A 17,222-nucleotide genomic window follows, 5' to 3' on the forward strand; every position below is an offset into this window, starting at 1 on the left:
TTTTTTTACATGCAACCTGTGATTTCAGCACAAATGACTGGCGCTAAAGCATTAATCCTGATGAAAGAATGAACACTGTCTGCTTTGGAAAACTAAGTGGTAATAGAGGGTGGAGAAATAATAGAATTTGTCATCCGTATCTATGTACAAAAAGAGCAAAAGGTAGGGAAAAAGATGACAGTGTTGCCTACAGGCGTCCCGTGAAACTAGTCTGTCTTCCTTTTTCTCCTCCCTCTCCTCACTATCTGATAGATGTATAAAAAGGAAAAGAGTGTAAGCTACTACAGAAATAAAAAAGAATGCACAGAACAGTTAAATAGTGAACTACTGTTTAATAATCAACTACGTAATTAGTAACAATAGCATTTTAATTAATGTTTTATAAATTTTTCCTGATCACCATTTTAAAACCGAGCCACAGAGGTTTTAGAAATTGCATTCAAATGTAGATAGCAAAGGTAGGACTTCAGTTTTAGGATAGCCACTTAAATTTTCATATTCTAATTGCTAAAACAATAACATGTTAAAATAATCTATTTAATATATTAATATTGAATATATTTCATTAGACAAAAATATAAACCTAAATACTTTGTTCAATAATATTTTGTGTACAAGTTGATTTTCACTTGTCAATCAGACTCCATAAAGAAGCAAGTATGAACTCAGGTTTTAAAACCTTACTTTAATCTTCAAAACATGCATCAAAATAATTGTTAAATTATATTTTATAAGTCTCATCCTAGAGAAGCAACAGAATTCTGATCAAGAAGTTTTCCCTTGAGGTAAGTTGGATGGATAATGAATTCTGTACTGGAACAATCCCAGTAGTTACAGACTATTATGTACTAATTACTACCTTTACAGATCTACTGTACACATAATTAATTTCTTCAGAGTACCACTATCATTCCTGACTGGCAAAATACACAACCTAAATTACAAGAGCCAGAAATTAACATGATCCTTTAGGGAGAAGGCATTAACTTGCTTTGTAACGTTTTGCAATTAGACTATCAATCAAACAGCGAAAAGTGATTTTGATAGCAGCAGGCCAGATACATTGGATACTGTCACATTATAACAAAGTTATTTGTGCCATAACATTTTGATCATTCACTTCCACTTAACAGATGACACAATTATGTGTCTTCAATACCCAGAAAATTGAACACCAACATATAGCCTTTGAGATCATATTTCACAAAACACCAGTCATCGTGCTACTGCTGATGGTATTCTCCTTTAAGTAGGTAGCTGACTATATAGTTTGATATCACCTAAGGACATGAACGCAAAACCTACCAACTTCTTTTCTAGTTGAACAACACAATAACTTGCTTACATGATTTGAAAGATTCGTTATTGGTTCTTGCCAAGAACAGTACAATGACTTTGTTTATTTTTAAAAAGTAGAATGAAGTTTAACACAACAGAATATAATAGTGCTTAACACTATTTAATCCAGCTAATAACAACAGCTCATTAAATTTGTCACATCCTCTTTAGACACATTTGTGCCACTGTATGAATTACTGGATTGCACTTTCATAATTAACCAAGTCAAAAGGAAAAAGTATCTAGTTGGAAAGCAATATTATCTGTAATAACCTTTTCCTTTTGCATAGCCACACAAGGAAACATGTACACAACTGCCTCACTTCCTAATATTACTCGACTTTTTAAACAGGCATCCATACAGTTCTAATGACATGATCTGAAATATCATTTGTCAAAATGGTCCATGAGACTATAATCACCATGTCCATCTCTGCATCTGGAAGGACAACTACAAGCTCAAAATATTCATGTAAGATCTTCAAAGAAAATTTGAAGCCTTGGAGTCCATTCATCACAGAAGCCCTTAATAGGTATTCAGATTCTACAATTCTTTTGAAGAAAACAGAAGAAAATCCTTCAAGCTCATACTACAATATTAATAATTAGATATCTACTTAGTTCAAACTCCAAGATTTCAAAAGATTTTGAGATCTTGCAGAGAATACTTCTTAGTGCTTTCCCTGTTTTCATAGTTATGCTCGATAAGTCACTTTACGGACTAACTACTGTAGTTTCAGTGTTAGTTGTAATTTAAACCTATTTAAAACACTCAGTACATCTATATTAAATATCTGATGTCGCAACAATGAATAAAGAAGCAACCCTATACTTATTCTTTAAATACAGTTAAATCAAAATTCCATTCTGATGTAAAATTTTACCAGTCAAGGAACACTCTCTTCCTTCAGTTGCTATTCACACTGGCATTCTGAATTCCCATGGAATACAAGATAAATACTAAGTCGTCAGAATAAGATTTTTTTTTTTAAGACTGTCAGTTTTCTCCCACTTACGTATGTATTCACTTATATGTTGACTCTACTCTCTAGAGGACATAAAATGCATTTCTATTTGTTACTTCTCACTGCTTTTGCAATATACTGAGAAACCACATAAAAAAATAGGACTAAAAGGAAGAAAAATTCAATCTTAGATCATGCTTTAAATTAATATTTTGGTGATCAATGAGCCTGTGTCTGTCAAGGTTAAGGGTGAGGAACCACCTTTTTTCCCCCCCCCACAATTTTATAAACTATGTAACTAGGTCAACAAGAACTTCCTCTCATACGAAACTAAAAACTATGTCAAAATTTCAAGAGGGTTTGTTGGTTTTTTTGTTGTTGTTCCCAGCATTTTTAATGAAGAAACTTGTTCAGGAATTCAGAAAAATTTCTTCACATTGCTGATGAAAGCATTCAGCTCAAATCAGAACCTTGTCACTTGCATTAAGAAGGTTCTCAATCTGTTGTAAGTATTATCTGCTGTAATGGGAACTTCTCCTTGAAGGTTTACTTGGTTTGCCATCACCAAAACCAGCAATGACCTCCACATTATTTTAACCTTATGACAAAGTTATATAGCCTTTTTTCATGTGATGAACTTAGAGTATTTTTTAAATGTCTGTAAGCATGAGCAATTAGCATAAAAGCTATTTAGATGACATACTGAATAGCCTCACTTGTACTTGATCAAAGCTCCAGCACAGTTTTTATTTTCACTTCATTGTTCTCTCTACTAGTTAAAAGAGCCACTCTACATGGTAGTCCAGTAAAAATTTGTAAAATATGATACCTTCCTAAGGTATTGTGCAAAGTTTAAAGAGTATACACTCACACATTCATCCTGCAAAAAACTGACTTAGACATCGATCACCAATGCCAGCAATAGTGTAATTTATCTTAAATAGCACATAACTTTTGGGGAAGATGATGTTTAGATTATATACAAGCATTTAAACATTAATTTAAGGCCCGTATTTTAAGAAGAATTTTTCTTAAATAAAAACTCCATATAGTATTCCACATTTAGAAAAGAAGCAAATGTAAAGATTAAGATGTATGTCTCCAAGATATGCCACAGGCAGACATTAAGTTTATCTAGTCTGCACTTGGAGCCCACCAAGAGTCAGTAGGGCTTAGCTGCAAAGTATCAAACACCTAGAGAGGTAAAGCACTCTGAGGAGATAGCTGTGCAAAAGCTATGTGTTCTTCAGATTTGAAAGAGAATGGAATGATTGACCAGAAGCTTTGCAAAAGACTCTGAACTTAACTCCACAAGAAGGTTTGCAAAAGATTCTGAACTTATCTCCACAAGAAGGAACAAGAGCATAGCCTCTGTTGTAAACAAATGGTTCCTTCACCTGATAAGATCAATCAGTCCTTTAACTGCTTGTTCCCAAGTTAAAACAACACAGAATACAACAACAAAAATACACCACCATACACAAAATCTTTAAAGAGAATAATGTTTTCAACACAGTTGGTTTCATAGGCACATTTTAGTTGTTATTTAAGGGCATATTTTAATTGATAAAATTTAAGTCTTGGTTTTGGTTGTATACAATTTTGATTTACCACAGCAATATGAGTAAGTAGATTTTTATTACACATTAAACCCTCCCAACATGGAAAACCAAGAAGAACCTGACAAAATTATAGGATCTGAATATAAGTGTATATTAGGATTTAATTTGAAGATCCACATCTGTCTGCAAGATATAATGCAGCTTTGAGACATACTACTGCATATCATTGCTACCATCCAAGGCCACGGAGTGAATGAGGTGCAATTCCTGTAACAGATGGCTATGCTAAAATATATGTCACATATCACCCTCCTGCTTTAAAGTAATATATGATTCAGTAATATTGTACAAAGAATAAAAATACCACCTTTGCACAGCTTTAAACTTAATATAAGCATGAGACAAATAGAAGTACCTTTCATTTGTGTTCCAAAAGTGACTGCCAATCTTGCAAATAGTTCTGGGCTTTCAAATTTATCTTCTTCAGCTTTTACCCAAAAGCTATTTTCTGCTATCTTGTAAGGCTCAATCTGAAACAAAAACATCATTTTCAAAGTTAATAATTAGTACTTTCGATGGCCAAACTAAACACAGCTCTACAAGACTGATAAAAGAATTGGACTGAATTGAGTTTGGGAATGTTTCATGTATTATGATTTCTTAAAGAAGCTTCCTGAACAGAACACAGCAATACAAAATGCCCTCAACCCACACAATTTTTTGTAAGAATCTTTGAACTACACAATTTTGTAAGAATCTAATTTGGCTTGAAGCACACTGTTCAAGTTTGCATTTATATCAAGATGGTTTCTTAAAAAAAAAAAAATTAAGTTTGCTTAAATGTAAACACAGACTATGCAGGTTCACATTCAGCACAAGATAATGGTGCCCAACCGTTTCACTTGAGTAGTGCCATAGCTCCTCCTAGTGGCCATAACTCTCCCCAAACATGAAACTAATCTGAAAATAATGAAAACATTTGAGATAAATACCTTAAGTACCATTACAGGACAGATATCAATATTCTCTGAACATACAACTATTAGATATCATCAATCTAATGGATTTCTAAATGAGATGCTCTTAGATAACTACTTGTTGCAAACTATTTTAAAACTCTTCTTAGAAAGGTTTTGCATATAGGTATGCAATTTGATGCAAAGTTACAATTCACTACACCTAATAGAATGGTGCCTCCTCTTGTCACTTGAGTCATACTCTGGTTTGATACAGACTAGCAAAACTAGCAATACTCAGCAAAAGAAAAATCCAGTGAGCATTCATTCACTCACTGACCATGCTCCGCATATCCCACAGAAGTTACAAGTATGTCTGCTCAGCCTTGAGAAAAGATGACTGAAAGGGGGATCTTACTAATGTTTAAGCATGGGAAAAACAAAGGGACAACAGCCAACTTCTTTTCAGTGGTCCTATGGGGACAGGACAAGAGGAAATAGCCATATACTGAAGCACGGGAAGTTCCACACCAATATGAAGAAGAACTTATTCACGGTAAGGGTGATGGAGCACTGGAACAGGCTGCAGGAGAGGTCGTGGAGTCTCCTTCACTGGAGATATTCAAGATCCATCTGGACGCCTACCTATGCAGCCTGCAGTAGGGAACCTGCCTTGGCAGGAGGACTGGACTCCAAGATCTCTAGTATTCCCTTCCAGCCCCTACAATTCTGTGATTCTGTAATTCTGTATCATGAGGACAGGTTTGTGAGAACATGGCCAAAAAATAAAAAATATTTACCTGTCACGGGATAAGTCTCCTAAGTCTAGCATGCATCATCTGAAACATCTCATGTAAAAAAATAACCTTTACATGGATTGCAATGTGCAACTTTCAAAAAAGAACTGTCAGTAGAATTAGTTTCCTGGGTTACTGATCTGTCCATCATTAACAGAAAGTTCTGCTAAGAAATAGCTCATTAAAAAACTCAAAATAAATTGGGAGGGACATCAGCTTCACAGCTCGAATAGAGCAATAAGTTGCCAGTTTAACATTAAAATTGCACGCTGCTAAATGAAGTAACAATTTAGATAGGTTAGTTTATTTATAAGAAGTTAGAAGAGAAGAGCGACAGAAAACATTGAATACTGAATACAAAAGCCCCCAGTGTCTGCAACAATAAACGTTTAAGTAACATCATTGCTCTTATTATGTTCTGATAAGCTCTGCATTAAGTGTAAGCATCTACCTTTCCCAGAGAAAAGGTATTTATCTTAAAAACAGATATATGAAAAATACTATTCAGATGGGTTTTGTAGTATAACTACCATTGACAGGAAAGACAATGAAAATAAAACATTCCTTTAAAACTTTTAAAACAAGCATATCACATGAACAAAAGAATGAGAACAAAATACTGCTTAATTTCCTAATTAGATGCTGTCATTTATAGTTTATTACTGTATTTATTCAGAGAACTGATCTCAAAATATTACTTCAAAGACATCTGTCCCTAGCAGAATGTTTTAGTAGTTTAAGTCTGTATACTCATTAACATGGCAAGTGTAAATGTTTTTACTAGGAGCAATTCTTTCTCCTGTGTCTTCTCACTCTTCTGGGGGGGAAAAAAAATAAATCATTCTTACATTTCATGCAAAGCTTTTGAAAGAAAATAGAAAGCAAACCCACAATAGATTGCCAGCACAGCAGTTTCACTTTAGTTTTTTTTTTTTTTAAATAGCATGCTCCTAGAAAGCATAACCAAATCACTGTCAGTTGAAACAACATCAAACTTAATATTACTGGCTCTGAAAGTCTGGTCCACTTTCAACATTCAAGCAAAAAATAAAAGAATTTATTGTACATACAAAATACAACTTAAAGATCTCACAGATTACTTATCCCTGTAACAAAAATAAGTTCAAAACTCTGCTTCGTACTGTCCTCCGAAATTCCATATATACATTCCTACCAAATTTTACTGCATTTTGTTCCAAGTGACTCAATAAATTCTCTAAATTCATTTCCTACTTTTTTCTCATGACTCAGCCGTATCTGTTTTAATTATGCAAACACAGCAGTAGTCATCACTTAACTCTGGACTCTTCCGTCAACTGCCAGATTGTCAAGGTTCATAAGCAAGTCTTCCCAACAGTTTTCCACTCAGCTGTCAACTCCAAAATTTCTATACCCTAAAAACACTTCAACCAGTTCAACCTGTTGAAAGTAGTTTTTAACATGATTAAGTACACATTAAATGACTATTTTATAAAACTGCTTTAAACAAGACGTTTTAACTTCTGAAGTGCTTGTGTGAAAAGGCAATTATCAGTTATGTCCGAAGACACGCAGAACATAACTGACACAGTATTACTCAAATATTTTAACATCCGATAACTACTCATATTCTCTGAATACAAGATGTTGTGGGCTCTTGGCAGGATTAAATTCTTGAAATTTTCCCCATAAAGTAAGGTATCCCTGAAAACCAAAATCAGCTGTATCACAAGTGCTTAATAAGTATTTTGGATAAAGGATGAATTCTCCAAACATCATGAGTACTACCAACGATCTAGTATAAACCCTAACATATTACACCTCCTATCTCAAAAGTCACTTTTTAATTAATGGGAGAAAAACAAACATAGTAATACCTTGGACCAGTTGATTCTCTTCATAGATACTTCCACATTATATTTTTTCTTCTCCTTCATTCCGTGTGGTAATGCTGGCATCACTGGGACAGGAGCAAATGGATAACTACCAAGAAATGGTGCCATTGGAGGCCCACCAGGTGGTGGAGGTGGAGGCCCTGCGCCACCACCAGGCAGTGGAGGCGGTGGCGGCGGCACTGGTGCTGCTCCACCAGGTAGTGGAGGCGGAGGAGGAATTGCAGTCGCACCAGGCAGCGGAGGCGGAGGAGGAACTGCAGTCGCACCAGGAGATGCAGTCGCACCAGGCAGTGGAGGAGGAGGAGGAATTATGGTCGCACCAGGCAGTGGAGGAGGAGGAGGAATTACGGTCACACCAGGCAGCGGAGGAGGAGGAGGAATTACGGTCACACCAGGCAGCGGAGGAGGAGGAGGAATTACGGTCGCACCAGAAATTGCGGTCGCACCAGGCAGTGGAGGTGGAGGAGGAATTACAGTTGCACCAGAAATTGTGGTCGCACCAGGCAGCGGAGGCGGAGGAGGAATTACGGTCACACCAGGCAGTGGTGGTGGTGGTGGTGGAGGAGGAGGCAGCACAGAAGCCGTACCACTGGGTTGAGGTGGTGGCACTGTTCCACTAGATCGCAGAGATACTGTAGAAGGTGGCACATGCACACTTGGTGGAGGAGGACCCTGAAATTTAATAGAACATTTCTTTTTTCATCTGAGGAGGGAAAGAGTTTTAATATGAATTTGAACTATGCTGATGTTTCATCACAAAAATTTTACGTACTACATGGAATTCATGGAATTTAATTTTCATACTCCTTCACTATACAATTATTTACTGTTTCTAGTTTAATGGAAGTAATGGTTAGAGATAGGTAGAGATCTGAGTGCACCTAAATATCAATGTCACTATTCTATAAATGAGTTGAGAATGGAAACATAGAGCTTAACAGTAGAGAGAAACATACTAGAAAGTTAAGGTATATGACTTTTAATTGCACCATTATTATGAATGAGCTGTGATATCTAAGTAATTTCAACTGCGTTAACAACAACACAGCTGGTTTAACAACTGATTAGTTGTAAGAAAAACACTAGGCTTTCTTGTAGAGATCAGTAACAAACACTGAAGTGAGTATGAATTATGAACATAAGTTTGTATGAAAAAAAGCAGAGTAACATGTTTACATTAAAATAAGAAAGCTTGTGCTCTGATAAGGCTACACCACAGATAATGGCAGCAGAAGACCTGCATCCTGACCAGAAAAAGAAGGCAAACAGGTTATAAAATAACACATGAAATTCCTCCCATTATGCAAATAGAAAGGAAGACAATAGTCATTAAGATTATTAAGCTCCAATTAGAAGAAAAGGCAACAGACAGATCTTGCCTAAGACTCAAGCAGTAGGAAATAACTCAATGAGGCATAACTCAGCCTGGAGAAGAGGAGGCTCAGGGGAGACCTCATTGCTCTCTATAACTTCCTGAAGGGAGGTTGTAGTGAGCTGGGGGTCGGCCTCTTCTCTCGTGTCATTGGTGATAGGACCAGAGGGAATGGTTTCAAGCTACGGCAGGGGAGATTCAAGGTGGACATTAGGAAGTATTACTTTTCAGAAAGGGTGGTCAGGCACTGGAATGGACTGCCCAGGGAAGTGGTGGAGTCACCGACCCTGGGAGCATTCAAGGAAAGACTGGATGTTGTGTTGAGGAACATGGTTTAGTGGGAGCTATTGGTAATAGGTGAACTGTTGAACTGGATAATCTTTTAGGTCTTTTCCAACCTTGGTGATTCTATGATTCTAACTGTCAAACCATTGTAACTGCTGGTACCAAAGACTGGTTCCTACAGGCCAACTCATTAAACAAGAACCAATCAATGAATGTGGTACAGCATAACACATGGCATCTCTTGCTTTCTGCCTCACAAGCAATCACAAGTGATCCCAGATAGATAATTAGGACATACATTTTTGGCGCTTGTGAGCAAAATTTAATCAAGAAATGAATGCAGGTAAAAATCAGCTTTGCTGAAATTCAGCACCATTTTCCCTTCCCTGAGGTCTTTTATTTCTGTTACATTTATCTATCAGATTTTACAAAACCACTGTATCATTCTTTCAGAAGTCCAAGAAGTGAGTGTTATCAGACTCCACTTGCATGCCCATTCTTAAAAGTATGTATATTATACATGCAAAACAATCACAGCCTTCTCAAACAAACACTTTCTGCAAAACACATAGAAGTAGTAATGTTTAAGCTTATCAACTACCTGGAGAAAAAAAAGTCAAACTAAGAAAATTTCTTCACAGTAAAGGAGATATGTTGAACATACTACTATCTGAAAAAAGCTTTAGTAATTTACACTAGCTTAAAAACAAGCAAATACAACTATAACATACATTTCAAATTCCATGGAGACAACATTCTCTAAGGCATTTCACTCTTAATTCTATACAAATAGTTTTCAACTTACTCTAACTCAGTTTTATTACCTGGCTTTGTAATCGTTTGATTTCTGCTTCAAGTTCTTTGATCTTTTCCTCTCGTTTCTGAAGTACTGCTTGTGCCTCTTGTCGAGCTGTGAACTCCTCGTCAAACTGTGAAGTTAACCACAGAGATGTTTGTCCATTTATTTTTTTTTTCCCCAACACTCTGCCTTTAAATAAATTTCCTCAGGTCCTAAGCGAGTGCTAGATGAAGAGCTATAAAGCGCAGAATCACAGCATGGCTGCAGTTAGCAGGAACATTAAGGGTCATCTAGTTCCAAACCCCTGCCGTGGGCAGGGACACCAGCCACTAGACTAGACTGTCAGATTCCCTCCTCTCACACACACACATATATATATATACACACACACATACATATACACACACACACACAATATGTATACTTTACTCAAATAACATCATAGTAGAAATTTTTCCCCATCAGTTATGTACAGTAGATGAATTCAACCAAATCATGTTTGCAGCTAATTGTATTCTTCTGCGTTTGATTTCAGAGCAAGTCAGAACCAGAGCATTGCACAGAAAGGCCTGCAGATCTCTGAACTATGGAAGAGCAGCCATCCTATTATATTCATTATTTCCCAGTTTCCACTAAGATTCTCCTGCAAAACAAGCCTACAGTATTCTTATCAGGCATCTGTTCCATAGCTTGAGAAGAGTGGCAACCAGTACTTACTTTCTTGGAAAATTCTGCTGCTTTTTTCTCACTCTCTTCTACTTTAGTTTTGTCTACAGCTGCATCTAGAAGTTAAATAAATCACCAAACACAAGTCAGATAAATCATCATAATTCTGAGGTCCTTTCCTTAATATAATTACCTTATGATCTCATGACACCAAATCAAGAGAAAAAAACATAATGAATTACTAGGCTGATAGGTACAAACATTTGATGAATTATTTTCATCAACATCTTTGACAATAAAAATAAGTGGTAAAGAAAAACCTGTGACCAATAAAGTTAAAGATGAATCATCACAGTTGTTCTGTCTTTAATAGATTTGAGTTTGCATGTAATCATTTTTGCCCTCCTCCCTCAGCTCAATCTTACTCCTGAGTGATGAAAAAGGATTTTTACACTAGTATGAAACAACAGTTACTTATGAAGTTTCAAATCAATCAACATTACGAATACAAAACTCTCATTTTAATAATGTTCAGAGGTGAAGACAATTTGGTCTGATTGTAGAGCATAGATTTCTTCACTCTATAGACTTTTCATGGAGGCAAAAGAACAAACATTTTGTAAGCAATATAAACAAAATTAAATTACAGTAGGAATTGGCAGATATACAAACCACTTATTCCTAAAACTAGTAGGTCAAACTAGTAGGTGAGTAGAATGATCTTGAGTTAAAGGTCAAATGATCAGGTTCCTAGTCATAATAGAATAAAATTACAGATACACTGATGCACTTTTGTAGATACATATACTTGTTAGAAAGTAATTCTTCCCTGTCTACTCTTCCCCCCCCATGTCAACATATACAATACCTTTTCTCAGTTCATTTTACTGTAACAAAAAAACTTTCTTAAATTAAGACGTTCTCAAAGAATAACTACTTCCTTTTATTATACATTTATGTCAAATAAAGCCATTCTATTTCAAGAATACGGCCTATTCCATCAACCTTAAGAAAGGCATAAAACAACACTTTTTTTGGTGTTAATAAATGCCATTTGAATTATATGGTATGTATTCAGCTACTTTTTTCCCCAAGTCACAAATTATTGAGTGACCACAGATGCTAACTGACTGGTTTAATTTAAATAACCTCAATTACTTGGAAAACATTCTTAGAACTGACCATAGAACAATTTACAATCCATTAACAGTAATATTCATATAACTCTTTCAGACCTGAAATTCATAAAGTTTATGAACAAGCAACTTTCAGCTACTAAGACTATCAAATAAAGATATGCATTCAGTACAGCACTGGAGAAAGGAACTTCTCCGAGTCATTTATTCAAGGCTACAGAACTTGATCTAGCCTTTTCTACAAGTACACTTGTAGTTTTCTAGAAAACTGAAAATACACTTAAGTAAGACGCTATAAAATTGCTTGCAGTATACAAACCAATAAGATGGGTAAAATCCACGTCCATTCTTCCTCTGCAACTAAAATCTGGGTCCAGGCCACTGCTGTGCAATACTATCTGTGATACACATTCTTCGATTACCTTGTAGTATTGAGGTCTTCAGAACAGAACAAAACAAAAGCACACATTTTACAAGATAATAACACGAACAGTAATTTGTGCATCAAGGTGGGGTTAATAAAGCACTGTTAGAACAATGACTGCTTTCGCATTTTCGATACATGCTGCAGCAGTTCTTCACCATATTCTCAATACACTGAATTCCAGAACTTGAAAAAGTATCAATATTCAACTACCTACAAAGTTATTTTACTGTTACCTTAATTGCTCAATATACTTCTCTAAACAGTATAAAGAACCTCTGACAGTAAAGGATTCTATGCTCAGAGTTACTGCTTCTAACCAGCGAAGGGTACTATGCTTCTTAATTTCACAAAGTAGGCAATGTTCTAGTCTAAATTGATGGTATCTCAAACTTCCAAATAAATATTTTATACACACACACACACGTCTATACATAATTACATATGTGTATACACACCCATTTATGTAAATTGAAGACTTCACAGGTTACATATAACTTCTACATTTTATCTTGCACATAAACTGTTTCTATAGCTGATTTTCAACAGAAAATAATTCTGAAATTGTATACATGGATTTTACCACTGATAGGACGCTATGAGGTATACATACAATAATAAGTTTACACTGGAAACAAGAAGTACAAGGTATCCTGGAAAACTGAATTACTAGCTATACAACTAAATTTAAGTTCACTGAGATCAAGAAACAATCATACATGACTAAAGGAAAAAGCTCCTCAACATATTAACTGATTTGGGGATGAAGTTGGTAGACAGACTAAGGCTCAAGCTTTTTAAAGAAGCATTCTTACACTTCATGTGATCTTAACAAAATTAACCCTGACCAAGAAGGCAAATATCATATAAGACATCAGCTTTAGAGCAATTATTGATGTGCAATCATGAGAAACTCAGTTTCTATTTTTCCTCTTCCACCTCCAAAAAAAAAAAACAACAAAACAAACTCTTACCGGACATAGTAATCATTCCTGATGAGAAGGAAGTGTTGTAGAATTGACAAAAAGTGGTTTTCAGAAGAAGTATCTTTCAACATATTATACAAAAACTGAAATACTTCATTCAGATCAGTGAGAACACGTTAAGGAAATACAATTTTTTTTTCTAAAAAACTAAAATAAATTAAATGCTGCCTCCCTACAAACAACCCAGTTCCCCTAGGTTTGCATTCCTACTGCTCCAGAAAAACCTTTTAACAATCAGAATATCTATACTAGTAAGGGATAGCATTTCATTCTGATAAGACTATCCATAGAAACTTTATCCCATTTAATCATCAAAACACCTTCCATTACTACCAGGAAAAGTTATGCTACATACTTAAACAGAATCCTGTAAGCGTATTTCACACAAAACTCTTTTTTACTATAAAGTGAGCCAAGTCACTGGCAAATACTGAACGATCCTTTTAATTTCTTACATAGGAAACCTACCCATTCTACAGCAATATTATTTATTTCTATACGCCACTCATTGGATGTACTCAGATTCCTTTGCTTCTTCAGTACCAGCCATTACCCCTTCCAACATAAACTGCAAGTAATCATCCTGAATTTACATCATTTTAAATTTAAATCCATTGCTTCTTCACAGTAACAGAACACAGGCATCTCAAGCTTCACAGTCTACTTTGAAAATTTTCTTTCAACTTGGATATCAAGTTACTTTTTCTCAAAAATTATATTCTTTCATGGCTGTTATTTTATGTCCTCATGCATAACAAGTCAGAATTTTGTTTAGTAAAACTAAATAAACTATAATTATGAAAAATTGAGTTCCTAATAACTTATATGTAACCACACACTTGATCATAAATAATTGATATTAAAAAAACTAAGAAGTTAAAAAGTGGAATGAAGCCTTCTCAAGGAAGCGCTTACATGTATAATAAATAATTGTGACAAAATAACTGTACATAAAGCATTCTACGTTATGTTTAATAAAGCTATTAATCCATGTAATATCACAGTTTTTATAAAGGATATTCCATTTCAACTCTGATATCATTCAAACGATGAGATAGTTCAATTAAGTCTTCTTCTTTGCTCTCATCAAACACTTTCAACTGAATATCAAGCTCTTCATTCTCCTTCTCTTTCAAGGCCTAATGTTCAAGATGGCAAAATTAACATGCGCTTTTTTTTTTTCCCCTTAAGAATTCCATCACCACCACCCCTTTAAAACAGTATCACAACAAAATACAAGGCATCAACCTTTGGAGCAGAAAATACATTTTAAACAGGAGCAAGTTACATACTGCCTGAGATTTTTCTTATGTGGAAGGCACAATATACACTTATATGGCAGGTATAGACTACAGAAACATGAAACCTCACTACATTGACTTCTCCTAATTGGACACAGTTGACAACTCAGATTTGTTGAAGCGTAAGAACATTGCAAAACATTCACAAAAGTGAACTTAGAGAGCCTAAATAAGTGTAAAGAAGATATGCCTACAACTTGTGTTATTGATAGTTAATCTACATCACGGCACAAAAACATTTATAGTACACTGAGAAGTATTTACATGTTAAAAACACAAAACTTAATAGTTGAGCTGGGGGAAAAAGCAAACTTTTCCTTAAAATATGCACACACAAATCCACTAAAAAGAAATTAATAGTCAATTTTAGCTTTCTACTGGGAAAAATCATAGAAACAAAAAACTATTTCAATAGCCACCAGCATGAATGAATTCCATGCTTTAAAAGAAAATTTGTCCAGAACTATCATACCAGATACTTATAAGATAAGTTATATCTTTTAATTTCTTTTGTGTGGAATATATATTGATTCTAATGTTTGGGAACCAAAGGAGCATACTCTACATTCATACAGAGAAATATGGATCCTCCTGAATTTCTCTTTTTTCAGAATCTTTGAGCACTTAGGTTTCTCAAAAATTAACCCCTAAGCACAGAAAGGAACAAGAAAAGAAAAATCCTTCTATACTTTTGACATTAATTTCCTTCAGAATTCATGACCTGAGTTCAATGTAGACACTGTAACTTATACATTAGAAATTATGCGCAGTTTGATGACTACTTTCATTTCTGATATATTGATTTGACTTAACTACCATCCTGGTTTATATAGTTAACAAGAGCCTAAAACACGTTTTTTGTGCATACAAAGTAAAATTATTACTTTTCAGAAAGCTACTGCATCTTAACTCATAATTGAAGGTAACAAAACTATCTGCAATTAAGCAGAACAAAAACAAATTAGGTTTGATGGGCCTTTTGTCTTGGACCTCCCCACCCCAAGTCATTCATAAAACAATTTTGTTCTCTTCAACAATCACAATCTGTTTACTGTGATCAATTCCTACATACAAACTACTTACAGGCAATAATTTCTTCAAGCCACAACGTGAAAACTCATTTCTCAAATGAATCCTGAAATCAAGTTCTTCTGGAGATGTAACAAGGGCATTGATGAACTGCATACAGGCTACCTGTTGTTGGAAAAAGAGACAAACTTTTAGTGTGCATACAATGCAAATAAATACTTCTATCTTTGACTACTTCTGTTTACTTTGTAAAAACAAATATCAAGCGATGGATGTTACTCACTGTCATACACAAGCAAGCCCTTGACTTCATTTAGCTTAACCTGTATCAAATACTGTTTTTTCATATTGTTAGTGCTTCTGATACTTCAAAATTATATCAGCTCTAAAGGATTAAGCTTCATTTCAGAAAGTTATTTCGCACTACAGTGCCACACTGCAAGTCCTCTTTTTCCCCCAGTACTTGCTAATATGAAAACAATCTGGTTTTATAGTAATAAGAAATCATAGGGAAAAAAAAAATCACTAATTATTTCACATCAGCAGGTGTCTACTTCTGTACGGCATTTTTGCAAAATGACTGAAGTCTCGCGCTACTGGCTAATGCTTCAATTAAGCAGCTGTGCACTTTAATTAATTTTAAAACAGGTAGACAATATCATCAGTGCTAAAGCACCGATGCACATTGCAAGTCTAAAATGGGACTCCAGGGAAATACCAAGTTCAGTAAAAGATGTTAAGTGTAAATAGAAGTAGCATTAGGGTAGAAATAAACAAACAATAGCTGCAAAGAAGTCTCAGATAAATGCACCCTTCCAGTCCCAAATTCATTCATTATTTAATTTTAATGAAACGCCTTACGGAACCCTAACTTCTATTAAAAGGCTCTACCTGTATATAGCTACATCTTCAGATAATGTACTATCATCATGCTCGCTTGAATGACTCTTGTTATGCTACTACTGTGACATGACTTAACAAGCCAAAAGTACACGTCCAATCCAAATAAAGAGAGAAGGTGCCATCTGCTATGATTGCTTTTGCCCTGAAGAGATGTTGGCTTAATGGCTTATGTTAATACATTACACATAAAGAATGATTTTATCAGAAACAAGTTAATGAGTATTGCAATTGTATATTTATTATGTGTATTTTCTTTGGTGTTTTTTTTTTGTTTGTTTCTTTGGGGTGTTTTTCGATTTTGTTTTTAAGTGGTGTTTCTTCTTTTTGTTTGTTTTTTGTTTGTTTTGTTTTTAAATCAACATGGTAAAGTCAATGACATTAAACCAAATTTCATTTGGAATAACATTAGTATTAAATCAATATACAATGAGTAGATGTAATCTCATTACAGAATATCAAAAGAAAGATAAAGAAACATTTCAGTTAAAAACGATTTCAACAAATATTAGTGGTAGAAAGATATGATCATTGATCTTCATTTCACCTGAGGCCTTGAGGAACACCCATGTTCATAGAAGGTGGCATTTGTCAAGCACTTCGAGCTATATTTTATATTTATTCTAAACTGCTAATATTAGAAAATAGTTTGTTTATGACAACACAAAAACTTTGGGGAAAGAATGCAAGTGTGTTTTATAAAACTTCTCTGCTTCCGTACTTTTAAACAGTAGAAATGAATACAGTCTTAACTGACTCTAGTACCACTGAGTTGCATGTGGGATTCTCTATATTACCAAGTAGGCAATTTTTATTTATTTTTTTATATATT

General features: G+C 34.8%; 1 protein-coding gene across 3 annotated transcripts in view; it reads right to left on the reverse strand.

Moving 5' to 3' along the window:
• DIAPH2 (diaphanous related formin 2) overlaps positions 1 to 17,222 on the reverse strand; it is a 153,720-nt gene that overhangs the window by 104,342 nt on the left and 32,156 nt on the right. For all 3 annotated transcript variants that reach the window (XM_019618162.2, XM_010715233.3, XM_019618161.2), the window contains 8 exons: positions 15,545 to 15,655; positions 14,181 to 14,299; positions 13,149 to 13,265; positions 12,070 to 12,188; positions 10,666 to 10,730; positions 9,974 to 10,078; positions 7,475 to 8,164; positions 4,281 to 4,395 (listed from right to left, as the gene is read on the reverse strand). In XM_019618162.2, the coding sequence (XP_019473707.1) occupies positions 4,281 to 4,395; positions 7,475 to 8,164; positions 9,974 to 10,078; positions 10,666 to 10,730; positions 12,070 to 12,188; positions 13,149 to 13,265; positions 14,181 to 14,299; positions 15,545 to 15,655 (1,441 nt within the window). The remainder of the gene's footprint in view (positions 1 to 4,280; positions 4,396 to 7,474; positions 8,165 to 9,973; positions 10,079 to 10,665; positions 10,731 to 12,069; positions 12,189 to 13,148; positions 13,266 to 14,180; positions 14,300 to 15,544; positions 15,656 to 17,222) is intronic.

The sequence above is a fragment of the Meleagris gallopavo genome, chromosome 9 (genome assembly GCF_000146605.3).
Source record: "Meleagris gallopavo isolate NT-WF06-2002-E0010 breed Aviagen turkey brand Nicholas breeding stock chromosome 9, Turkey_5.1, whole genome shotgun sequence".
In the NCBI taxonomy this organism is placed as follows: domain Eukaryota; kingdom Metazoa; phylum Chordata; class Aves; order Galliformes; family Phasianidae; genus Meleagris; species Meleagris gallopavo.